The sequence below is a fragment of the Orycteropus afer genome, unplaced genomic scaffold, assembly GCF_000298275.1.
Source record: "Orycteropus afer afer isolate SDZICR_OR568_19922 unplaced genomic scaffold, OryAfe1.0 scaffold00274, whole genome shotgun sequence".
Classification (NCBI taxonomy): domain Eukaryota; kingdom Metazoa; phylum Chordata; class Mammalia; order Tubulidentata; family Orycteropodidae; genus Orycteropus; species Orycteropus afer.
In genome coordinates this window covers 711503-738810 of record NW_006921861.1, presented here as the reverse complement: position 1 = coordinate 738810, position 27308 = coordinate 711503, and the positions used below count along the sequence as shown (strand labels likewise).

Genomic DNA, 27308 nt, shown 5'->3' with positions numbered 1-27308 from the left:
ACACAAATTACAATTGAATAACCATCAAAAAACTGAAAGCCCATCGATGAAAAACACCCCATGTAATCAATTACACAGGAACAGTAACCAAAAAAAGAGAAAAGGGAAAACAAGAAGAAAAAACAAGCAAACCTGCAATATCTGGGGATAGGGTACTAAGAAGAAAATAAAGAAGTAGGGAAGGAGAATAATAAATGAAGAAAAAAACAGGAAGAATGCAAATAGAAAAACAAGGAATGGGGTTAATCACGAGAAAAAAAACGGGAGAAAAGAAGAAAAAAAAAAAGAAAAAGAAAAAAAAACCTTAAATGGGGGCGGGGGTGCAAAATTTCAACCAGGCACAGGGAAAAGAAAAATTGCTGAAAACTAGGACCTGGTAGGGGAAAATTAAGAATAATAATAAAAAGGACAAAGAGTATTAATAATATTATTTGTTTTGAAACGGACAAATACAAGCAAATTAATCACCGGGGAAAAGAAAGCAAAAAAGAAAAGAAAAAATCAGTGGATGACTGAGTAGGGCACCCAGGCTCCATCTGACCACAGACTATGATGGAGTTCCTTTGGGCCAGAAGGTAGGTGGGAGTGGGGCTGGCCACACCTCCATTCACCAAGCAGGTATAGGGTGTAGTAACAAGAAAAATGTTGTACCTTTTCGGTCTTGCAGGCCCCGAGTGTCCTTGGGGTTGCTGGAAAGCAGAACGTGTGCTTAAGCCCCAGAAATCTGCGAGAGCGCTGTCTCTTTAAATATCCAAAACAGTCAAGCAGCTTTCTAAACCTTCAAAATGGCAGTGTCCTCCAGACCGGCAAAAGTCCACAGCTCAACCCACCTTTCTCTTCACCTTCTCCGTTTGTTCCCTAGCCACCGTGCACAGTCTTCTGTACAGTCCCTGACTTGCAGGGTGATTTTTGGGTTAATTCTTAAGTCCTACCACCACAGGAATCTGCAAGAGCGCTGTCTCTTTAAATATCCAAAATAGTCAAGCTACAAAATAGCGGTGCCCTCCAGACTGGCAAAAGTCCACAACTCAGCCCACCTTTCTCGTCACCTTCTGTTTGTTCCCCAGGCACCGTGCACAATCTGTGTAGCCCCTGGCTAGCAGGGTGATTTTTATGTTAATTTTTAGGTCCTACCACCACTCAGGATTGTTCAAGCCATTTGTGCCATCAGGGGCGTTCAGGCCCCTGCCAGACTGCAGCTCCGTATGTCTCCTTTTTTGGTATTTTCACGGAAATTCTTCTGCTAGTTGGGGTTTAGTCTACTTCTGTATCCTTCCCTTCAATGCTCAGCTGTCCAAGATTATCTTCTGTGTCTGTGTCAATTGGTTTCCCTTTTCTTTGTTGAAGAGGGTCTGTGCAGTCCTTCTGCCTAGTCCGCCATCTTGCCGGAACTCCCCCATACCTTGTTTTTGCTTTTGCAGTTTTCCCTATAGTTTTACTCTTCCTCTTTTCTCTCATTACTCCCTCCTGAGATATTGTGGCTTTTATTTTTTCCATTTTTTCCTCACTATCTTCCTTTTATCCTTTTTTTTAATGTATTTTGAAAAGGTTTATTTATTGCATTTTTTTCTCAATTTTCCCTGTTTATGCAGTTTGAATTTTTTTTTTCTCTAAGAGACAGCAACTGTTTCAATACAACACAGCCATACCCAAACCTCCTGGAGCACCACCCACTGAGTGAGGGCCACCACTTTCTTTTGCACCAAGTGACCAAAGAGAGATGGCAGCCAATACTACCTCAAGTCACCCTCAACTGCTCTTTACAAACAGATATCGAACAGATATCTGTGCACACATTCTCATTCTCTATCACACCCACCAGGAGACAGGTGGTGAGTGACTAAGTGCTAACAAGTAGCAAACAGAAGAGCATAGTACCCTCTCACACAGATATATCGAAATAAAACAAAGGGAGAAAAAAAACTTGCATGAATGAAATCAACATACACCCATAAATTGAACATAAATTTAACACCACCACAATGTCTTAGAGAAAGTCTACACAAAAAAGCAAGATAAAATGGTAGAAAAAAGCACTAAGATAAAAACATAGAAAACATCGACGAGGGACGAAACAGCATTGGAACTCCCTGATAAGGAATTCAAAAGAATTGTATTTGTGTACCTTCAAAGGATTGAGAGACAGATCAAAGGAAACACAGAAAAGATCAAGGAAAATACTGATAAAATTAAGGAAAGCACAGACAAAGTTCTAGAACAACTTAGGAAAACTACCAAAACAAAATGACAATATAAGCAAAAAATCAGAAGTGAAACAAAACAACAACCAAAAATCCAGAAGATTAATACTAAGATTTAAGAAAAACGTAACACACTGAATGGGCAAAGGAACAGAATCAAATCAATGAAAGACAGAATTAATGAGAGTGAAGACAAACACATCAATACTACTTTGTTAAGGGATCAATCAGAGAAAAGATCAAACCATAATGAATAAAGCCTAAGATTCATGCGGAAGACCATCAAGTGGAATAAGCTACATGTACTCAGAATTCTAGAACAGGAAAAGACAGATAATACCACAGAGAAAATTGTCCAAGTATACAGTAGAGCTGACAAGGGACAAGGTTGTAGTCACTTCTTGGCCACAGCCAGCTACCCAGAGGGAGCAAGTAGTTGGACCTGTGGGATCAAGACCATGGTCACAGGGGACATCAAGCTCAACCGGCATAACATACTACACAAAAATATTGCTCCACATCCTACTTTGGCAAGTAGTGACTGGGATCTTCAAAGCTTGCAAGCAGCCATCTAGATGGCTCTCTCCTTGTCCAAAGCAAAGAATGAAGAAAACCAAAGAATAATTAGTCCAAGGGACTGGCACACCATGTGATCATCAGCCTGTGTGACTATGAGACCAGAAGAACTAGATGGTGCTTGGCTACCACTGTCAACCACTTGCAGAGGGATCTACATTGGAGATCCTGGATAGAGTGGGAGAACAATGTGGAACAAAACTCAAATTCATTAATAAAAAGAACCACGTATGCCGGTCTGATAGAGCCTGATGAAACCCCTGGAGACTATGGCCCCTAGCTGCCCTTCAGGTCTGGAAATGGACCCACTACTGTGGATTCCAGCCAAAGAGCTGAACATTTACATTAGGCAGATATCCTCCTTGGAGAGATAGATCATGGGAGAATAGAAGGGCTCTGTATGCACAGGGAGACAGCTCAGAGGGCAGGAGTGCATCAGAAGGAAGGACAAAGGGAAGAGGTAACTATGGGAAGGAAATGGAAAAAGAGCTGTTGCACTGTGGAAAATTGAAGTCAATGTCAAGAGACAAAGTATATGTGAACTGCTGTATGGAAAATGAAATAGATCAGTAAACTTCCACCCAAATCACAATAAAAATTTCAAAACAAAGAAACAGAGAAAATTGTCAAACATCTGTTGGAAGAGAATTTCCCTAATACAATGAAAGATGAGAATATCGTCATTCAAGAAGTTCACCAAATTCCAAATAGGATAGGCCCCTAAAGAAAAACACCAAGATGCATCATCATCAAACTCACCAAAACTAAAGACAAAGAAAGAATCTTGCAAACAGCACAGGAAAAACAAAAAGTTACCTACAAAGAGAAATCAGTAAGAATAGTATGATTTCTCAGCAGAAATCATCCAGGTGAAAAGGCAACGGGATGATATACATAAAACCCCGAAAGAAAAAATTTCCAACAGATAATTATATATACAGCAAAACTGTCTATCAAATATGAGGGTGAAATCATGAGATTTCCAGATAAGGCATAACTAAGGGAATTTGTTAAAACCAGACCGACCTTACAACAGATGTTAAAGGGGGTCCTTTGTACAGAAAATCAACAATAGCAAACGACAACAGATGATTAACACACGTGATGACATAACCTGGAAAGCTACAAAGTTATAGAAGTATCCAAAGTAAAATAAGTTTACAAGGCAGTAACATGGAACCAGAGACATCAACTGGTAAATGAGGACAACTACAAACCAAAGAGAAGGCATAGTGTAATTACAGAACTTCCAAATGGTAAGGAAGTCAAGACAACTGTAAGATGGAAGAGATTGTTTTATACTTGGGAAGAAAATTATAAATCACAAGGTAACCTCAGAGAAAAACAATAAACCTTCACTTCAAAATAAAGAGGACAAGCACAAATACTGAGCAAATACTAAAATAAGAGCAATGAAGGAGATAACACTACTCATAAATAAAATGAGCTCAACACAGAAAATTATATGGAACTAAGAAATCAGCAATACCATAAAAACACATAACAAAATGACATCAAAAATTCATATTTATTGATAATTACACTGAATGTCAATGGATTAAATGCACTACTTAAGAGATGGAGAGTTGCAGCTGGGATAAGAAAATATGACCCATCAATATGTTGTCTAAAAGAGACTCACCTTAGACACAAAGACAAGAAGACACTAAAAATCAAAGGTTAGAAAAAAATATACCAAACAAATGGCAACCAAAAGAGAGCAAGAGTGGCAATATTAATTTCTGATAAAATTGACTTTAAGATAAAAAGCACCAAAAGACAAGGAAGGACATTAGATAATGATTAATGGGTCATTTGAACAAGAGGACATAACCATAATAAGTATCTATGCACCCAAGGAATGAGCCCCAAAATACATGAATCAGACTTTAACAGAATTGAAAAGACAAATAGATGACTCTACAATAATAGTAGGAGATTTGAATATACTATTTTCAATAAAAGATAGAACTGGGAAGAGACTCAACAAAGATGCAGAAGAACTAAACAATAAGATCAACCAATTTGACCTTAAAGACATCTACAGAGCATTTCACCCAACAACAGCACAATATACATTCTTTTCCAATGCACATGGAACATTCTCCAGGACTGACCATATGGCAGGCCACAAAGCAAGCTTCAATAAATTTAGAAACACTGAGAAGCTGCAAAGCATCTTCTCAGATCACAACGCTATAAAATTATAAATCAACATGAGGAAAGCCAATGGAAAAAGAGCAAATGCATGGAAATTGAATAACACACTCCTTAAAAATGACTGGGTAATAGAAGAAATAAAAAATGAAATAATAAAAATTCCTTCAATCAAATGAGAATGAAAATACAACTTATCAAAATCTTTATAACACACCAAAAGCAGTGATCAGAAGGCAATTCATAGCAATGGATGCACACATCAAAAAAGAAGAGCGAGCCAAAATCAACACTTTAATACACAAACTCCCAACAATTAGAAAAAGGACAGCAGAAAGAGTCTATCATCACCAACAGACAACAAAAAACAAAGATTTGAGGACAAATAAATGAAAACTAAAACAGCAAGACAACAGAAAAAATCAAAACGATTAGAAGTTGATTCCTTGAAAGACTAATAAAATCGACAAACCACCAGCAACCTTAACAAAGGAGAAGATATAAGTAATACAAATATGAAATGAAAGGGGTGATGGCAGAAGAGAACCAACAAAAATAAAAATAATAATATCAGGATACTATGAAGAACTGTGCTCCAACAAATCTGAAAACCAAAAGAAATGGATAGATTTCTAGAAACACACTACTTACCTAAACTAACACAGACTGAGGCGGAGAAGTTGAACAGACCCACAACAAAAGAAGAAATTGAACAGGTTACAAACAAAATTACCAACAAAAAAAAAAAGTCCTAGCCCAGATGATTTTACTGGAGAATGCTACCAATCATTCAGAGAGAAGCTGACACCAATCCTACTCAACTATTCCAGAGCACGAAAAGGATGGAATCCTCCCAAATTCATTTTATGAAGTAAGTATAACACCGATACCAAAACGAGGTAAAACCACCGCTAGAACAGAAAGCTACAGACCAATATCCCGCAATGAATAGAGATGCAAAAGTCTTCTACAAAATCCTAGCCAATAGACTCCAACAACATATCAAGCTAAGAATGCATCACGGCCAAGGTATGCATACCAGATATGCAAAGATGGTTCAACACTATAAAAACAATCAACATAATCCATCACATAAACGAAATCAAGGAAAAGAATCACATGATTGCATCAACTGATACAGAAAAAGCATTTGATAAAATACAACATCCCTTCCTGATTAGAAAAAAAAAAAAAAAACTCTCAGAAAAATAGGAATGGAAGGGAAATTCCTCAACATAGTAAAGGGAATATATGTATACAAAACAAACAGTCAGCATTATTCTCATTGGAGAGAGACTGAAACCACTGCCCTTGACAACAGGACTAGGATGCCCATTATCTCCACTTCTATTCAATATAGCACTGGAAGTCTTAGCCAGGGAAATAAGACAACAAACGGAAATCAAAGGCATCCAAATTGGTAAGGAAGAAGTAAAACTAACACTATTTGCTGAAGATATGACCTGATAGATAGAGAGATAGAGAGATAGATAGGTCACCCAAGGGACTCATCAAGAAAACTACTGGAACTTATTGAAAAATTTAGCAGAGTGGCAGGATACAAACTCAAGACACAAAAATCAGTTGGATTCCTCTACACCAGCAAAGAGGTGTCTGGAATGGAAACAAGGCAATCAATATCATTTGTAATAGCTACTAAAAAGATGAGATGCTTGGGAATAAATCTTACCAGGAACATAAAACATCTTTAAAAAAAAAAAAAATACTAAACACTACTTCAAAAACTATAAGAGATCTATATAAATGGAAGAACATACCATGCTCATGGACAGGAAGATTGAACACTGTGAAAATTTCAATACCATCTAAAACAATCTATACATTCAATACAACCCCAATCCAGATTCCATCCACTTTCTTTAAAGACATGGAAAAAGAAATCACTAATTTTATATAGAAGGAAAGAGATCTCAGATAAGCAAAGAACTACTGAAGAAGAACAACAAAGTAGGAGGTCTCATACTCCCAGATCTTAAAACCAAAATGGACAAACGCAGTCCATTTCCACCACTAATTTCTAGGATATTGATCTTTATGCCTTCCATTTCATTTCTGACAACTTCCAATTTTCCTAGACTCTTACTTCATACATTCCATGTTCCAATTATTAACAGATGTTTGCAGCTGTTTCTTCTCATCTTGAGTCATGCCACATCAGTAAATTGAAGCCCCAAAAGCTTTACTCAATCCAGACAAGTAACGTTACTTCTACTCTGAAGAGGCAGCTCTTCCCCATTTTTATTTTGAGTGCCTTCCAACCTGAGGGGCCCATTTTCCACCACGACATCAGACAATGTTTCAGGGCTATTCATAAAGTCTTCCAGTAATATATCACACAGTGTTTTCACTGCTATTCATAAGGTTTTTACTGGCTAATTCTTTGAGAAGTGGATGGCCTCTTCCTTCTTCTGAGTCTGTCTCAGCAACCACCATAGTATGACAAACTGACAGACAAGTTCATCTCTCTGAGCTGTTCCAAACAGCTCTGCTGGTGTTCCTCAGCCACTCCGAGTCCACCAGTCCGGCTCGCTTCCTTTCCATCTCCCCTCAGTCCATTCCAAACCCACCTGCCCTGCCTGCTTCCTTCCCAGCCCCTTTCAGCCAGCTTCAAACCTGTAAGCCTGGCTCACTTCCTTCCTGGCCCCCCTCAGGCCACTCCAAATCCGCCACATTGCCTCGCTTCCTTCCTGACCCCCTCAAGCCACTCAGAAACAAACAAAAAAAAATTCCTAAAGAGGTTAAAAAAAAATAAATTACACACACACACACACACACATTCACGTTATACACATATATATATAAACCAAAGATTGATTGTGGTTACCAGAGGTAGGAGGCAGGGAAAAGGTGAAGCTTTTCTTCACAGATCATTGAGTTTATGCTCATGGTGGTAAAATATTTTGTAAAAAGATAGCAATAATGGTGGCACAACATGAGAAATGTCATCAATGTCCCTCAGCTATAGTTGGGGAAGTTGGTATGTTGGCAAATGTCTTGTTATGTAGGTTTTCACCACAGTTTAGTAAAAAAATAATTATTATACACACATATATTCTGCTAAGTAAATTTGAGATTGAATTACTGAGATTTTACCGTATAACCAAACTTTGCAAATTAGAAAGTGATTGTGTATTTTACTTAAAGCAGCCAAGATTACCAAACTGAATTGCATACACTATGGTCAGCACTGCCCAGTAGAATTTTATTCGATGGAAATATTCTAACTGTGCTGTCTAATCTAGCAGTTACTGATCACATGTGATTATTAAACACCTGATATTTGTCTAGTATGAGAGGAAACTGAATTTGTAATCTAATTTACTTTTAATTAATTTAAATTTTAAATAGCCACCTATGACTACCAACTACCACAATGCGCAGATGTTTTTGCTGTTGCTGCTTTTGTTGCTGTATGCCATCAAGTTGATTCCAACTCACAGTGGCCGTATAGGACACAGCAGAACTGCCCCATATGGTTTTCAAAGCTATAATCTGTACAGAAACATACCCCTACATCCTTCTTCCCCAAACAGCTGGAAAGTTCAGACTATTAATCTTCTGGTTAGCAACTGAGCACTTAACCATTGTGCCACAAGGGCTCCTTAGAACTCCTTAACTATCGTCGTCGTCATGTGCCGTCGAGTCGGCCCCGACTCATAGTGACCCCTCCTTGGGTTTCCGAGGCAGTATCACTACGGAAGTAGGACTGCCCAACCTTCCTTCCGAGGAGTGGCTGGTGGGTTTGAACCGCCAGCCTTCTGGTTAGCAGTCAAGTGCTTTAGCCACTATGCTACCAGAGCTCTAACTATAGCCTACCATAAATTATTAGTGTTCCTAGGCAGAAAGCTCTAGTGGTGCAGAGAATTTAGCTTTTAAAAGGTCAGTGGTTCAAACCCACCAGCTACTCCTTGGGAGAAAGATGAATTAATCAAGGATTTATGGGCTTGGAAACCCTATGGAGTGGTTCTACTCTGTCCAACAGGGTTCACAATGAGTTGGAATTGACTTGATGGCAGATGTTTGGTTTGGGGTTTAGGGAGAAAGCTTAAGATGAAATAAAAAATAAAATGCAACACACTGCTGTTGAGTCAGATCCGACTCACAGAGACCCTTTCTTGAGGTTCTGAGGCGGTATCACTATGGAAGTAGATTGCCCAACCTTCCTTCGGAGGAGTGGCTCGTGGGTTTGAACTGCCAGCCTTCTGGTTAGTAGTCAAATGCCTTAGGCACTACGCTACCATTAAATAGTTACATTAAATTCTAAACAAATCAGGGCCCATATCCTTAACAAAGAAGGAATACTTGAGAAAAGAAAACAAAGTTTATAGGAAAACAGTGGTCTCAAAACATGTTCTGCAATGCAGTAAACCCAACCTATTTCCTTTCTCAGTACAATAAAGATTTTTAGGCATGAAATGCCAGGGCAAAAAATTGAAAAATTTTTTTGAGACAGACACATTTCTTCAACTGTCAACTGGTAATGTTTCCTCAGATTTCGACCCCAGACCCCAGACTAACTTTTCAGAGTAAAAAATATAATACTACTTATCATATGATTTGTGTCCCCAGAAAAATGTGTTGTCAATTTGGCAAAGCCACAATTCCTGGTATTGTGTGAATGTCCTCCATTCTGTGATCTGATATAATTATCCTCCATTTTGTGATGTACTGTAAATCTTAACCTTTATGTTAATGAGACAGGATCAATGTGGGGTGTATGCTGAGTCACTGCCTTACATGAGGGTGTGACTCATGTCACACTCTTACTTAAGTTCTTACTCAAGTCACCATCAAGTCACCACCCTTACTGAAATCACCACCCCTACTCAAGTCACACCCTTGCTGAAGTCATTGTAAGAGGTAAAAGGAAAAATAAGCAAGCAGAGAGGAGAGGGACCTTACTACTATAAAAACAGAAGAGCCAGGAGCACAGCATATTCTTTTGACCCAGGGTCCTTGCACTGAGAACCTCCTAGACTCAAGGGAAAATTGATGCCAAGAGACATGGAATCTCCAAAGAACACCAGGCCCACAGGTGGTGCAAGCAGACAATGACCTTCCTCCAAAGCTGACAGAGAGAGAAAGCCTGCCCCTAGAGTTTGTACTTTGAATTCCAAATTCTAGCCCCCTAAAACTGTGAGAATAAATTTGTTTGTTAAAGCCATCCACTTGAGGTATTTCTGTTACAGCAGCAATAGATAACTAATCTAATACCTCAGCTATAAAGAGGTTACTTTTGAAATTGTGTCAACCACCTTCCTACAATGAAATGTGAAATGTCAGTCAATGAGACAGTCAATAAATGAGGAGAAAGTGTATTTCCTTTATTCCTTATTCCAAAAGATTTCAGAAGTTTTGTGTAGTCCTTCTAAAACCTGGACCAACTTACAACAGCATATGCTCTTTACCAATCTCCATTTAACCAATAAACTAAACAGTTGTTGTTGTTGTCAGGTGCCGTCCAATTGGCTGACTCATAGCAACCCTAAGTACAACAGAATGAAACACTGCCCAGTCCTGCGCCATCCTCATAACCCGTTATACCCAAGTCCATCGTTGCAGCCACTGTGTCAATTGATCTTACTGAGAGTCTTTCCTTTTTTCCCTGACCCTCCACCTTACTAAGCATGATATCCTTCTCTAGGGAATGGAGATAAATAATACTAATTATTAAAGCATGTACCATGGCTCCCCTCAGTTGAACTACATTCTCAGAAAGTTTCAGTTGTATCTGTGCCCAAACCAACTGTTCTGGTAAATAAAAGCACATAATTTAACATTATATAAAATAGTAAGTACAAAAAGAAAAAGCTATTCTTCTCAAGAAAACAAAGTTGAATGATTAGAAAAACAAAAAAGACAAAAGACTAAAAGTAACTTATTATTAAAGCAGGGAGGGGTAAGACAATTGTAACAACTCTGGAAGGAAAAAAATCTAGAAAGATTCTAGATTTAGATGTAACAGAAATTATAAACAATTTATTACAAGTGTGCTTTATGAATACAGCTTAGGTCAGCAAACCAACCAAAGTTCTTGTCTTTCATTAAAAACAAAAACCAAAACCTCAGCAAATATATTTTTGATATGTTTTAAGTTAAATGTTTCAGAAGCAAATTTGTATTCTCTGCATTACCAAGAACTTTAAATGAACTAATTATTGTCCCTGCTTGCAACACATAAAGGGCCTTTATTCTAGTTAAGTTCTCATAAGGAACAATATTTAAAAAAAAAAACCTCACTGCCATATAGAGTTGATTCCTAATCATAGCAATCCCCTTTGGGTTTCTGAGGCAGTAAATCTTTACAGTCTAGCAGATTGTCTAGTAGATTGCCCAGTCCTCCTTCCACGGAGTGGCTGGTGGATTTGAACCGCCAGCCTTCTGGAGAGCAGTCAAATGCTTTAGGCACTATGCTACCAGAGCTCCTTAAGGAACAATATTATTTTTCAATAAAAAATTCCAAGATGTTTCCCTACTACCATTCTTGAGTAATCTGTATATTATATTTCTTAATATATTTCCATCCTTAGCTTAAAAAAAATAAATAAAGCAAAATGATACACATTAAAGCTGTATAGCATATGCTGGATCTACAGTCCAACAGGTTTTACCTAGAATATACTTCATACAAGTACTATACTGCACTGTAAAAGAGAAATTGTTTTTCAATTTAATAATAAATGTCACCTAGAAATTCCTTCACCAAACTAAAATATATACTACATTTCAAACACTTAAGAATAATCTGATTTCAAATATTTTTTAATGATAAGTGCCCAAAACACTTTAAACAGCACCATTAGGAGCTCTGGTAGCATAGTGGCTAAGACACTTGCCTGCTAACCAGACAGCTGGCGGTTCAAACCCACCAGCCCTCCTCGGAAGGAAGGTTGGGCAATCCTACTTCCGTAGTGATACTGCCTCGGAAACCCAAGGAGGGGTCGCTATGAGTCAGGTTTGACTCGACGGCACATAACAACATTATCGACATCAACAACAGCAACAAATTTCTTAAAAGTGGGAAAAGGAAGAGGAGGTAAGGAAAGAACAGCACTGCAGTCAAGCAAGAATTACCAAAGAATGTTTTTTACCTTTCGATTTTGATCATAAGTAGAATCAATGCCCAAAATGCTATTCACTTCTACATATGGATATTTCTTCTCCAGGACACTGACCACATGTTCAATTTTCACCTTTTCTCCAGTTCTTACCTTGTTATATATCTGAGGAAGGAAAAGCAGGTAACCAACTGTACTTTTAAATTCAAATTTCAAATTTTTTTATTGCAAAATATTTCTGATTATAGAGGAAAACACAGCTATTTTTCTTACATCAAGTAGGGCAAGTTAATAATTCCCCCTTTCCTTATATCTCCTTAAGATGCCTTCTTCGGTTAGAAAGGAATTAGTCTTAAAATGACCAATCAGTTGATAGTCACATTAAGCCAAAAATGAAAAAATGTATTTAAGAAAAATTTGAGTACTTATTTGTAATCCTTGAAATAAAAACTTATATCCATACTGTTTAGCAGGAAGAAATTCCAAAATCTGTATGGTATAATCCCTGTTTTCTAAAAACCAACAAAAAACAAGTAACACAAAAATTGTCTACAAATCCACAACTTAACATCTGGAAGGTGCACACCCATGTTCACTGCAGTACTATACAAAAATAGCAGAAAGATGGAAACTTAAGTGCTCATCAATGGATGAATGAATGAATAAACTATGATACATACAAACAATGGAATACTGGTTAGCAGTCAAATGCCTTGGGCACTACACCACCAGAGCTCCTAATGGAACACTAGGCAATGTTAACGAATAATGATGAATCTGCGAAACACCTCATAACATGGATGAACCTAGAGTACATTATTCTGAGCAAAATTAGTCCATCATTAAAGGATAAATATTGTATGTGATCATTACTGTAAAAAGTCAAGAAAAGAAAGAAAGAAAAATTATTTGAAGATTACCCAGGGTGAGAGGGGAAAGGAGCGTAAATCACTACCTGAACAGTAGACACATCTTTACTTGGGTGAAAAGAAAAGCAATACATAAAAAGGGGGAGGTCAGCACAAAATAATCAAAGCAAAGGAAGACAGTGGAAGGAGCACAAGAGTTAAAGGCAACAAGGGTAAATACTATCATTTACACAATCCTGCAATAACAGTAACAATAACCTACAAGTGGATATATAGATAAAAAGCACAAGGTGATCAGATGTGGTAGGGCAAATGGTAATACATTCACAAATATACACAGGTTTCACAAAGGATATTTCCACATAGTATTTATATTTGCTGCAAATATATACATGAATAAAAGAGCATACGAAGTTAGGAAAAGAGTATAGGCAAAGTTCGGAAAACTTTTTAGCTATAACCAAACAACTTGAGGGAATAATAGGTTGCTGGGCTTGTAGGCACCGTACCATAGTCTTGGGGAGCATCAAGTTCAACTGGCATGGCATAGTCCACAAAGACAATGTTCTACATCCTACTTTGGTGAGCAGTGACTCACCACAGTGGGGTCTTAAAAGCTTGTGAGTGGCCATTCTAAGATTCCACTACTGGTCTCTCCATATCTGGAGCAAAGTTGAGTGAAGACAACCAAAGACACAAGAAACCAATTCATCAAAATGACTAATAGTTCACACAAACACCAGCCTCCACAATCTTAAGATCAGAAGAATTAGAGGGTGCCCAGCTACTCTCTAAAAAGGATCACAATAGGAAGTCCTGGATAGAGTGGGAGAAAAATGTAGAACAAAACTCAAAATCATGAAAAAAAAAAGACCAAGCTTACTCATCTTACAGAGACTAGTGGAACCCCTGAGATTATGGCCTTTAGATATCCTTCAAGCCTGCAACTAAATTGACCTCTGTGGCTCAACTTTCAGTCAAAAACAGACAGGCCTATAAAGTGAAAAGTGATACCAGAAAGAACATGTATTCATTAGAACAATCAAGATGGCAGCATTACCCAGGGATAGAGCAAGGAGGTAAGAGGGGATGGGAAAGAAGGATGAAGGAAGTGGTGGGTGCAGGGAGAAAGAAGAGTGCTGCTGCATTATGGGGATTGCAATGAATGTCACAAAACAGAATGTGTGTGGATTGTTCAATGGAAAACCAATTTGCTCTGTATACTTTTACCCAAATCACAATAAAAAAAATTTTTTTAAAATAATATAGAATGTGAATTGCACTTCTTAAAAAAAAAATTTACATATAAAGTTGCTTATATTCAAAACGGAAAACAAGTAAAAAATCAAACAGAGCCCTTCATTTGAACTTGAACGAGTAAATACTTTATATGCACATGGGTATTAAAGTATTTCAGAGTTTACAGAAAAAATGGAGAAACTAGACTAACTCTCAGTAAGAATTTTCTGCCTTGATATCAAACTGAACCCTAATTACAAAAAATCATATAACAGTCTCAACACATTTTCTTTAAAAAATATAGAAAATCACTGTATTCATCATATTGCATCAACTAGTGATTTCAAATTACCAAAATGTAGAGGGCTAAGATACTAAAAAGCCTTATTAGGGCTCCTAAGAAATCTCACCCTAGCCAAAATCACAGCAATCTAATATTAATGTCAGTGAGTCAATACAGTAAAGATGCCATAAAATACAAAACACATAATAAAGTTTGTATAAATTTACCTTATTTTTCTCATTACAGAAATACAGATTCCTCTTACCATAGATTGTTTTTTTAGTGTAAATCAGACTCAAAAACTCTTTTGCCATTTTAAAGGAAGACATACATGTATCAGGGTTTGGAAGGCATGATAATCATCCAGGTCTTGGGCAACATAATTATATGCTCGAAGAACAGCCACTCCAGCATCCTGCATCCCATCAACATCTTCAGAGTCATTAACCACAAAGATTAAGCCAATTCTGAGTGGAGGGTTGGAGGGGGAGAGAAGAACATGAAACTTTTTTCAAAGAATGGAAGAATATAACCTGTTAAAAGGAATGGTATTCACATACCCATCCAGATAATGTAGCTAACAGAGAAAAACCATCCCTAGTGGAAAGCAAAGTTCACATATACACTAGCATGGCTGGCAAAGATATGTGTCACTTACAAAATGAAAAAGCAGGCTCTTATATGTAATGTTAAAGCTGTAACCAAATTATGAAAAGATTCCTTCACTGGCAGGAGTAACACAGCCATAGTTGTTAGTTGCAATGGTTTGCTCTGTTTTTAAACAAGGATTATTATGCAATGTTCTTGAGGAAATGAGAATTTGCAGAAGATAAAAATACACAGAAAAGGGATTATTTTGAAATTCTATGCTGGCAGGTGAGAAATTCTAAGAAAATGGAAATGAGAAAAAGAATTAGTATTATCCTTTAGTAAAAAGCTACAATCATAAAATTTATTAAATTTTAAGATTTTAAAAAATAAAGGACTAAACCATAATGAGATACCATTAAGTATTTACAAAGTGGCAATATAGTGGCCACTGGTCACATATTTATTGCACCACTGAAAGAAAGATACTCTGAATTGAGAAAATCAATTAATAACACAATAGATTTTGAAAGGGCTAATCCAAAAAAAAAAAAGTAAAATAGACATACCCATTTTATTATGCCTAGCAAATATTGTATATTTTACAAATTTAAGTTCTCTGGCAATCAGTGTCAACCAAGTCATCAGTGCCATTTTTCCAACAGTATGTGCTCACTTAATATCTCTATGTCACATTTGGGTAATTCTCACAATACTCCAACCTTTTTCATAATGCTACTGCACAATTAATAATTGACAGTAAAGTGTGAATAAAACTTTTATATGCACTCAAACTCAAACCAAGCTCACTGCCACTGAGTTGATTCTGACTCACAGTGACCCCCATTGGGTTTCCAAGGTGACAAATATTTACAGAAATAAGTTGCCTATCTTCCTTCCACAGAGTGGCTAGTGGGTTTGAACTGCCAACCTCCTGGTTAGCAGCCAATCCTTTAGGCACTTTGCCACCAGACCTATATGCACTAAGAAACAAAAAAAATCAGTGATAATCACTTTATCGCAATATTCGCTTTATTGCAGTGATCTGAAACCAAACCTGCAATTTCTCTGACTTATGTTTCTATCTCATGAATAATTCTATACTGACTTTTTATATTGATTAACATTGAAATAAAAACATTATAAAATTAATTTCTCATGTTTCTTTCAACTTTCATAATATGGTCACAAGAAAATCCTAAATAACATGGCTCATATTTTAATGTACGGTTTATACCTCGATATAAAGAAAACAAAAATCCTCACAACTGGACCAATAAGCAGCATCATGACAAATGGAGAAAAGACTGAAGTTGTTAAAGATTTCATATTACTTAGTTCTACAATCAACACCAATGGAAGCAACAGTCAAGATATCAGACAATGTATAGCACTGGGTAAATCTGCTGCAAAAAACCTTTCAAGTCTGAAGAGCGAAGATGTCTTCTTGAAGACTAAGGTGTGCCTGACGCAAGCCATGGTATTTTCAATCACCTCATATGAATATGGGAGACGGATAATGAATAAGGAAGAATGAAGAAGAGTCGATGCTTTTGAGTTGTGGTGTTGGCAAAGAATACTGAAAGTACCTGCTAAAAGAACTAACAAATCTGTCCTGGAAGAAGTGCAGCCGGAATGCTCCTTGGAAATGAGAATGGCCAGACTTCGTCTGACCTACTTGGGTCATGTTGTCAGAAGGGACCATTCCCTGGAGAAAGATACCATACTTGGTAAAGTGGAGGGTCAACGAAAAAGGGGAAGTCCTCAACAAGATAGCTTGACACAGTGGCTACAACGATGGGCTCAGATATAGGAAGGATCATGGGGCTGGCACAGGACTGGACAATGTTTTGTTCTGCTGTACATAGGGTTGGTATGAGTTGGAGATGACTTGATGGCACCTAACAACAACAACAACATATTTTAATTTACTGAATAGCACTGAGTTAGACAACATCAAATGCTGATGAAAATCTGGAGTACTAGAACTCACAAACACTGCTACTCAATGTATAAAGTGGACCACTACTTTGGGAAAAAATTTGACCAGTTATCCCATTCCTAGTTATTTACCCAAGCTTGCATATATGCCTCAGAAGATGAAACAGAAAGAATATTTACAGCAGCAGTGCTGACAGGAATCAAAAACTAGGGACGGGGGATGTACAACTGAATGGAAAAAAATATGAAATATTCTTAAAACAAACTACTTTGCAGTAATAAAAATGAACCAACAAAACTGTGTATTCATCAACATGGAAGAATCTCATAAACATAAAACTGAGTGAAAGACACACAAAAAAATACACTTATCAACTATCTCATCCAATATTTTGCATTTATGACAACAGAAAAGAAATCTACTATTTGACTATTTTGCATATTAATGACATACTTCTGGCAATAATGAATGGCAAGAGTAACACTGGCTTGATGGTTAAAGGTCATATGTCAACTTAGTTTGGCCATGATTCTCAGTAGTTTGGCAGTTATGAAATGTAATGTAATGATGTAATTGGGCACTTATGTAATTATGCAGTCATTCTTAATCATGTGATCTGAAATGGTTGGTCATCTTCCATTTTCGCTTAACTCCGATTTTCAGGTAACAACTTAGTGTTTGGAACCTAACCATGTCGGTAAGTGAGGAGCAGGTGTTTAGAGGCTGATTCCATATATTTGAAGCTCAAAACCAGGTAAACTAAACCACAACAGTGCGCACAGGTAGGAAAGCTAAGAAACGCAAAGAATTATCACAAAAATCAAGGCAGTACTTATCTTGTATAAGGAGGCAGTCAAAAAAGGCAACAGGTAAGGTCTGCTAGGCTCTGAAATGTTCTACATTAACCTCTGTGGTAGTTACATAAGTATCTTCTAAGTTTTTAAATATTTTAAATAAAACATTTGTTTTCTATACTCATCTTTATCTATGATATATTTCAAAACACTTCTAAAAGTTCAGAGGAAATAAGTTTATATAAATGAGGAAGTAAGTATTCTGCAGAAGAAACACAGATCATACATCCAACAAATATAATAAAATAATCACAAAATACAGTTAAAAAAAAAGTTGCCAGGATATCTGCTTTGAAAGAAATTTAATAACTTAAATTTTAAAATGTCAATAATAGTGCCTTGAGTTCTTGTTTTTAACTTTTTAGGGCTTGAAAATCTCCAGAAAACTGTGAGGTAGGGAAGCTAGGTTCTGTTAACATATTTGTCAGATGAGGAAATGAGGTTCAGAAAAGTTAACTTTCCTAAGATCATACCTGTTGTTAACCACACTACCTTAACTGACAACCTCAAAACTTTTTGCTCTTTCACTACATGGTATCATTGTTCCCTGAGGACAGAACAGAAATTCAGGAAATATCTACCTTGCAATGCTAACTAATGTCTGGGTCTTTATATGAAAAACAATGGAATGGTATACAGGTATCCCGTCACTTCACTTTTACAAAAAACCTACATGAGTACCTGTTTTTTAGCTAACTGAAAGAAATCTGAAGAGGATTTTTGCTTTTATGAAAAAAAGCAAAAGAACCATTCAGCATTTTCCTTTTTTGTAGTGAGTGATTAAAGAGGCAGCACACACCCCAAGCAGCAAGAGTGGTGTCACCAAGCTCCTTTCCTGGGAACTACACTATACATCCATTATTCCAGTTTATATAACCTGTATATATATTGATCATTTCTGTTTTTACTACATGTTAATGTTATTTTAAGTTTTATAACTTATTTTGTATGATTTGGTAGGTTACTTTTTGGGTCTAGGAACACTCAAAAATTTTTCCCATATAAATTAATGGTAATAAAATTAATAATGGTTCTTTGCTTTACAACATTTTGGCTTAAAAGGTTTCATAGGAACACTCTACTTTCAGATATTGGGGAAAACCTGTGTATGTGTAAGTAATCTGTTCACCAAACAGCTTACTGTGGAATATGCCTTTTCTGAAAAATGACCAAATACTTAAAAAAGATACTCATGTGACTCAAAACTTCTGTCTTGTTTTGGGTTCTAATGCTATCTGTAAATAGCATAATCAAGTGTGATTTTTCTAATAACAAACTATATAGTTTTTTGTTCATTATGCCAGACACTGTAATTCTTTCTGATTGACATTAGTACCCAAACTTTTCTAAAAAAAAACTTCGAAAAATATTAATAAAGTAGAGCCATATCATACTTACTTGATTTTAACTATATGTACTCAAAATTTTTTATAAAAGGGGGAGGAGTGGGTAAAGGGAAAGAAAGAGAAAAGGAGAAATAGTTTAAACAGGAGTAACAGAGGTAAACAGATGCATGCTATGAGAATTGGCTCTGCTTAGTCTTAGTTCCTGAGGATGTCTTATGGCATGAATATCTCATCTAACTCAATATGGCTAGATGTACGCTTTTTGTGCATCTGTTATGTTTTTTCACAACATGGCTCCTAAACACAAATCTAATAAACCTACTCCTCACTTACTATCTCAACATCAGACATTTCACATTTATGGCAAGAGTGAAAAATCTACTATCCAACTATTTTGTGCATTAATAACATGCTTCTGTTTAAGTATGAACACCAGATGAGAGGCAAGAGTAACACTGGCTGTGATGGCTAAGGTTATGTGCCAATGTGGTTGGGTCATAATTCTCAGTGGTTTGGCAGTTATTATCCACCATTTTCACATAATGACATGGACTTTGGAACCTAACAATGTCGATAAGAGAGGAGAGGGTATACTTTATCTGACATTCAAATAAATCAAAGACAATCTGAGGAAGTAATATATAAATAAAGGTATACACAATTTATGGAGGATTTAAGAGATTTTCAAGAGTAATTTTTTGTTTAGGGGGGGTGCTTTTGTTTTTGCAATATGTTTAATTGAGATATAATTCACATACCATAAAATTCATCCTTTTGGAGTACGTAATTCAGAGGTATTTAAAACCTTTACAAGGTTATACGACCATCACCACTATTTAATTCTCAGAATATTTTCATGACCCTAAAAAGAAACTCTATACTCGTTAACAACTACTTCCCATTCTCCCTATCCTCAGCCCCTGGCAACCATTAATCTGTGTTCTTTTCCTACTGATTATCATATAAATGGAATCAAGGTCCATCCATATTGTAGCATGTTCATTAGTTTTTAAGGAAAGATAATAGTATTCCATTGTACTGATATACCATCTCTGTTTACTTTATGGACATTTACATTGTTTTCACTTTGAGACCATTACCTAAATAATGCTATGAACATTCATGTGCCAGTTTTTGCGTGAACATATGCTGAGTAGATCAGATTTTTAATTTCTGTTTTGACCAAAACCCCTATAAATATGACTCCACACCAGAGCTGGCTCCAAATCCTACTAAAAGTATTTTAAACCGAACTATAATACCAAACAAGATATAAATGTTACTTCTTTAGGTAACTTTTGGTAGTGTAGTGCCTGAGGCATTTGACTGCTAACCAGAAGGAAGACTGGGCAATCTACTTCCATAGAGATACCACCTTGGAAACCCAAGGAGGGGTCACTATGAGTTAGACTCAACTCAATGGAAGTGAGTTTGAGTTTGTTTATATTTAGATAATCCAGATTATAGAGTAGCACATGAATATTCTTGCATCTGCAATAACCATGAAGAAGATGAAATCAAACTGAGATGCATTTTTCTTCTCCAATCTTTTGACAGAATCACTAAAATATGGGCATTAGGAGTCCAAAGATAAAACCTACATTGTAAACTTTCAGTAGAAAATATGAAATCTATGCTGCAACAGAATCAAATCCACAAAGAAGCTTAGAAATAAAACATACTGCAAAATAGTAGCAATATTCTGAACAAAAATTATGTGACACTGATAAAATATATTTTTTATAAATATGAGAAATATATATATATAAATATTTGTTAGTTGCCATCAAGTCAGCTCCAACTAATGACAAGCTCATGTATAACAGAATGAAATAATGCCCAATCCTCTGCCATCTTCATGACTGTAAGTATGTTTGAGTCAATCCATTTCACTTAGGGTGTCCTTCATTTTCACTGGCCCTCACTTTACCAAACATGATGTCCTTTTCTAACGATAGGTAATTCTTGATGATATGTCCAAAGTAAGCTAGTCAGTGTCTCACCATCCTCATTTCTAAGGAACATGCTCCTTCAAAACGAGGGTTTGTGTGTATGTTAAATAGGTTAGTCTTTAAAAAAATACAAAAAGAAAATATAACCAGATGTAGATAAAACACTAAACTGTTAATACCATTTAGCTCCTAGCGGGGTGGAGGTGGGGCAACAGTGATACGGGGATGGAAGTGAGAGAAGGTTTATTTTTACATGAGAATTGTTTGTTAAAATCCCAACTATGATGGAAATCATCGATAGGTTCCAGGCACAAATGATCTAAACATTACTCTTACGAGAAAGCATGTAACATCGAAAAGATAAACTCCTCCCCCTCAGAAACCCAAGGAGGGGTCGCTATGAGTTGCAATCGACTTAATGGCAGTTAGTTTGGTGTTTTCTTTTTGGTTACAACCTAATTATCTCCTCATAAACTAATTCCTCTTCCTAAGTTTCCAAATGTTTAAGTTTCCAATTAATAGAAACAGCATCACAGGTTTTCTGTTTCCAAATTCAGAAACTTCAGACTTCTTCTGTCACTCACGGATCCAGACACTCCCATAAGTTTCTTCTCACTTCTCCAGTCAACCTTAGCACATTACCACATGAGCTCAAATGTAAGAAAATAACAAACTATCTGCCTTGGGTCTCTGCACCAACTCTTCACAAAACGTCTCTCTCTTACCAATAACCTTTTGCTTCCCTGGAATCCTAAAGGACTTCTAACTAATAGCACATAACCTGGCACCTGACCAAATATCTTCTTAAACTGCTGAGAGTATACAGAGTAGTTTATCCCAGAAGGTTGAAATGTATCCTATGTGTTGCTTATAACATATAGCTCAGTGCTAGGCATGGAATACATAATAATATCCATTAGCCAAGTAATATTTTATTTTCACATTTTTCTAAAAACTCAAATTTCATCAACATATGAAATTACCAGACATGTTATTCAGATAATAAGTAAAAATATCGTAATTTTTCTATGTAAAATCTTTAAAAAAAAAAAGTTCCTTGAAAAGTACAGTGGAAACTAAGCTACTCAAGTCCCCTGTTGGTAGATCTGGGAATACAAAATGAAATATATGTTGTTGTTTATAAAAAGCTTTATGTACATTTAGTCCTTGATTGTCTAAAAAAAGTTAACAGCAAAGCTCTTTATCTCCAATGAAAGTTAAAATATGCTTTGTGATGTGGATTCTCACCTACGAAAATTTCTTTTCATTTGCAAGTAAGCTGACAACACAAATTATTTTTACATGAGCTATTTATTAATAAATCAATGGTAGTAGGGCTCTATTCATAAAGAATCAAATTCTCTACACCAAAAGATACTGGCTTCTGGTTTAGTAGATAATAAAACTGCCATTAATTACCTAACCTGTTAATTATCTCACAATTTAGTAGCTAACCAGACTTGTACATAATCAAACCTCACCTAAATTAGAGACATCATCAAATCAGTAAGTATTACCTTAGTGGTATATGATTACTGAGGAACATTTCAGCTGTGTTAATCAATTCTGCTGTGATGTCATGAGCAGGATCAAATATAAAAACCTGTGAAGGAAAACAGAAAAGAATAGATGAAATGACATTTATTTAAAAGTCACTAGGCCAATAAAAATGCTTAGTTTTTGTTACTCTAAAGCAAATTTTTTCCAGATACTCTTGAATAACATAAAAGAGGAGTTACACAAATTACAAGTATCCTCCCTTTCATGGGCACTGGAAAGGCTAAGTGATTTTCTCATGGCCTTATAATGATATACTAAAAAGAGTATTCTAGATTGCTAATACCTGCTCTCTACTACACCTAACAAAAACCAAGTGTCATAAACCCTACCACCTTAGAGAACAGAGATTATCCCTCTGTATATTCATTTCCTAAAGAATCTCTGAATTAAGAATTCACTTAGAACCAAGTAATAATAGCTTTTATTTACAAACCACATAATATGTGCTAAACAATTTACACATGTTATCTAATAAAGTACAGATAGAAAGAGATTGAAATGAGAAAAGTACAGAGGATAGAGTTTCCTCTGCATATTCTGAGGAAGCAGACCTTGGTACTATCTCATCACCTATCTCTTTAGTAGCTATCCGAGGAAAGAGAAAGAAATAAGAGGGAAATATAACACAAAGCATGAGAATGAAGAACCCTCTTCTCTCTCTCTCTGTTTAGCAGTAAAATAATTATCAAGGAAAAGTTGACAAAATGCTACTTAACTAAACCATCTGCTGTCAAGTCAATTCCAACCAACGTTAATCCCATGTGTGTTACAGCAATACTGTGCTCCCTAAAGTTTTTATATATATATATATATTTTTTATTTTTGTTGTTGTTCAGAATGTATGCAATAGAACATACACCAATTCAACAATTTCTATAACACAGTGACATTACATTCTTCAAGTTGTACAACGACTTTCACCCTCCTTTTCGAAATTGTTCCTCCTCAACACAAACACACTGTCCCCTAAGTTTCCTATCTGATCTTTTAGGTTGCTGTTGTCAATTTGATCCCATATAGAGAGATCTTAAAAGACCATAATATTCAAAGCAGACATTCTTAACTAGTTAAACTATTGTTCAGTCTTAAGAAGATGTCAGGGGTTATTTTTGGTTTAAAGTTTAAATATTATCTCAAGGCAGAATTTCAGTAGTTCATCTAGCCTCTTCGACTCCAGAAATCCGGACTACTTAAGAATGTGAAATTCTCTTCTGCGTTTTCCCTTTCTTGATAAAAATGTTGGAAGAATCTTTGATCAAAATGTTCAGTAATGGTAAGTGGGCACCATCCACTACTTCCATTCTCATGGTAAAAGAAGGAGTTGTTCATGGAGGCAATTAGCCACACATTCCACTTCTTCCTCTTTCTCCTGGCTCTCCTTCTTCCTCTGTTGCTCCAGGTAAAAACAGACCAACTGTGCCTTTGATGGTCATTTGCAAGCTTTCAAGACTGCAGGGACTACAAAATGAACTAAGAGGTAGAGGAAAAGCACTAAACATGTTCTGTTGCTAATTAACTGGGATGTCCCATGAAACCATGATCCTACACCTCCAAATCAAGGAACCAAATCCTGTGACATGTTTGATTGGGCATAAGCAAGCTCAGCAACTACTTCCACAAGGTTTTCAAGGACTGATTTTCAGAAGTAGAACACCAAGCCTTTCTTCCAAGGCACCTCTGGGTGGACTTGAACCTCCAATCTTTTGGTTAGCAGCGAGAATATTAACCATTTGCATGGCCAGCGACTTCTTTACTTACGAATTACTACTGTTTACTACTTTGAATTACTAAAGTTAAAGTATTAAGACAGTAAAGAAAAATAGTAGCGATATGCATTTTCTGAGTAAAAAGGACAATATTCATCTAAAAATGAAAACAAGAGAGTCTAAACTTTCACACTGAGGACTAGGAGCATTTCCTTACAAAATACAGGAAGCTATAATGCTGTTGTGACTTCTCAGAGTCCTAAAAATAATCAATGCTCTCCTAAACTCTTTCAGTAGAAAAGTTTAAATATAGAGGTACAAAAAGACCATTATCTAATGGTAGGGGAAACAGCCACTATAGGAGAGAGGACAACATTCTAGATATGACTAAAAGGTAGGAAACAGGAGAAGACAGAGTCTATGGCCAGACAAAAGAAGGAAGTTTTACATACCATGTTATGCAAGTTTTTCCTGATCTGCCTGATAACACCAGGAAAGGTGGGTCGGAGTAACTCTTGTAGACTAGAAGGCCATGAATCATATCTGCTATCAATCTCCAGGTTGTTAATCCACTATGGAAAAAAATAAACAGGATGTGGAACATACCCTCTTTAATTACCAGGTAATGAAATTTGCAATGGTAACAAAAAGATTACATTATTATTTTTTTAATTATGTAAGAAAAAATCACTTTAAAAATCTTATGACAAAGAATTTAGGATACAAAGATCAAAGAGAAAAATGAAGGTCTAAAGGACAAATTACAGAATAGAAGATATATGCAAATTAGCAAAACCAATAAATGACTGGTGTCTGCAATGCACAGAGAAATCTAACAAATTATAAGACAAATAACCCATCAGGAAAATGTGCCAAGAATATGACTGACATCTTTACAGGACAAACCCAAATGGATAATGAACCAAAGAAAAGATGTATACACTCACTAATAACCTAAGAAATATGAACTAAAACCAAATTATTTCATATTCGTGAAACTGACAAAAGTCAAAACATTGGTCAACATGCAAGAATAGACAAAGATGTAGATCAGTGGGAACCTCACCCATTGGTGACTGCACAATCTTTTTGCAAAAATGTAATAAAACAGAAGACACCATGTACTCTAGAGTTCTAGATATCACCCCCACAAAAATTCTTTCTCATATGGAGAAGGAGACATGTGCAAAAGAGCCTTTACAGCACTTTATAACTGCAAAAAAAGTTAGAAACAATGTAAATGTCTATCAAAAAAAGAAACATGAATATACTGTGGTATAATCATGAAAAGAATAATTTCATTTCATTAAATTTTAATAAAATTAAATTAAAAAATGAGTAAATAATGATACATTCAAACAATAGAAAACCACACAATTGTAAGACGCAATGCTTTTTAAGTCTTTGTGCACTGATATGGAATGATTTTAATGATAAATTTAAAGTAGAAAGAAGCAGAAGTATCATAAAGTAAGAAACATTTGTATAAGAAGGGCAGGGTGAGATATAAAGAAAAAAAAACTCATTATCATTGAATCATTTTCATTTCATGTAGCAACCCTGTAAGGCAGAGCAGAACTGCACCACAGGGTTTGTCAGGTTGTAATCCTTATAGAAGGAGCTCTGGTAGCATAGTGGCTAAGGCACGTGACTGCTAACCAGAAGGCTGGCGGTTCAAACCCACCAGCCACTCCTCGGAAGGAAGATGGGGCAATCTACTTCCGTAGTGATACTGCCTTGGAAACCCAAGGAGGGGTCGCTATGAGTCAGGTCTGACTCGATGGCACATAACAACAACAACAACAACAATCTTTATAGAAGCAGACTGCCACTGCCACATCTTTCTCCAGCAGAGCAACTGCTGGGCTCGAACCACCAACCTTGCTGATAGCAGTCAAGAATTTAACCACTGTGCCACCAGGTTCCCAGAGTGGGATACCATGTGTCTATTTGTTTGCTCATAATTATGCTCAGAGTATTTCTGGAAGTATATACTGATAACACTTTGTTGTCTATGGGGAGAAAAACTAGACATTGGCTGACAGACATTTTACTATACAACATTGGGGTAGTTAAGTTTGTGTGTCAATTTGGCTGCACCTGGTTGAGTGGCTGGACAGCTGGATGTAGTTATTCCCCATGATGAGATTGGCAATCAATTCCCTGGTGGAATCTACTGGAACAGCGGGGTACTAATTTAGAGATGTGGGCTGCATCCAGTACATAATAAGAAGTGATGAGAAAGGTCTCCAGCTTTTTGGCACCTTTGAGCAGTGCACATAGCCAACTCGTTGTTCAACAGCCTGCCATGCCCTGCTGATCTTAGGTCTTCTTCTGTTTTTTGAATTAGTGGCCTACTGTATTGGGCAGCACTGGGACTGTGCCTTTTTACCTGTCGACCTTGGGTTTGTCAGTCTCAGCAGCCAGCAGCTGCCTGAGTGAAGAAAAGCCTCCAGCTGCAGTGGCCTAGGGAGCAGGAGGCAATGCTAAAGCCCAAGGTTGAGCAGTTTTCACCCAGGCCCTGGAGCATGGCACTTTGAACTCAGACTTCTAGCCTCCAAAACTATAAGAGAATAAACTCCCATTTGTTCAAGCCATTCCATTTGTGGTATTTCTGTTACAGCAGCAGTAGGTAACAAAAATAGTGTTATATTACTTAAATTTTTTTTTCTTTTTTATTTATTGTGATTTGGGTGAAGATTTACAGAGCAAATTCATTTCCATACAGCAGTTCACATATACTTTGTCTCACATCATTGACTATAGTTTACCACAATGCAGCAGCTCCCCTCCCACTTCCTCCCCATACATACCTCTTCCAAGTGACCATCCCTCCATACTCTCCTGCGACCTGAGCTGTCTCCCTGTGAGTAAGCAGCCTTTCCTTCTCCCATGATTGTTCTCTCCAGGGTGTGTATCTACTTGAGGTAAATGTTTAACTCACATGCCTGTACAT

The 27308-nt window shown here is 36.6% G+C and overlaps 1 protein-coding gene across 1 annotated transcript in view; it reads right to left on the bottom strand.

The window, feature by feature from the left end:
* UGGT1 (UDP-glucose glycoprotein glucosyltransferase 1) overlaps positions 1-27308 on the bottom strand; it is a 407666-nt gene that overhangs the window by 230030 nt on the left and 150328 nt on the right. Inside the window, exons 11-14 of the mRNA XM_042782263.1 lie at positions 24805-24924; positions 22604-22689; positions 14736-14871; positions 12047-12178 (exon numbers count right to left, since the gene is read on the bottom strand). Coding sequence (XP_042638197.1) covers positions 12047-12178; positions 14736-14871; positions 22604-22689; positions 24805-24924 — 474 coding nt within the window. The remainder of the gene's footprint in view (positions 1-12046; positions 12179-14735; positions 14872-22603; positions 22690-24804; positions 24925-27308) is intronic.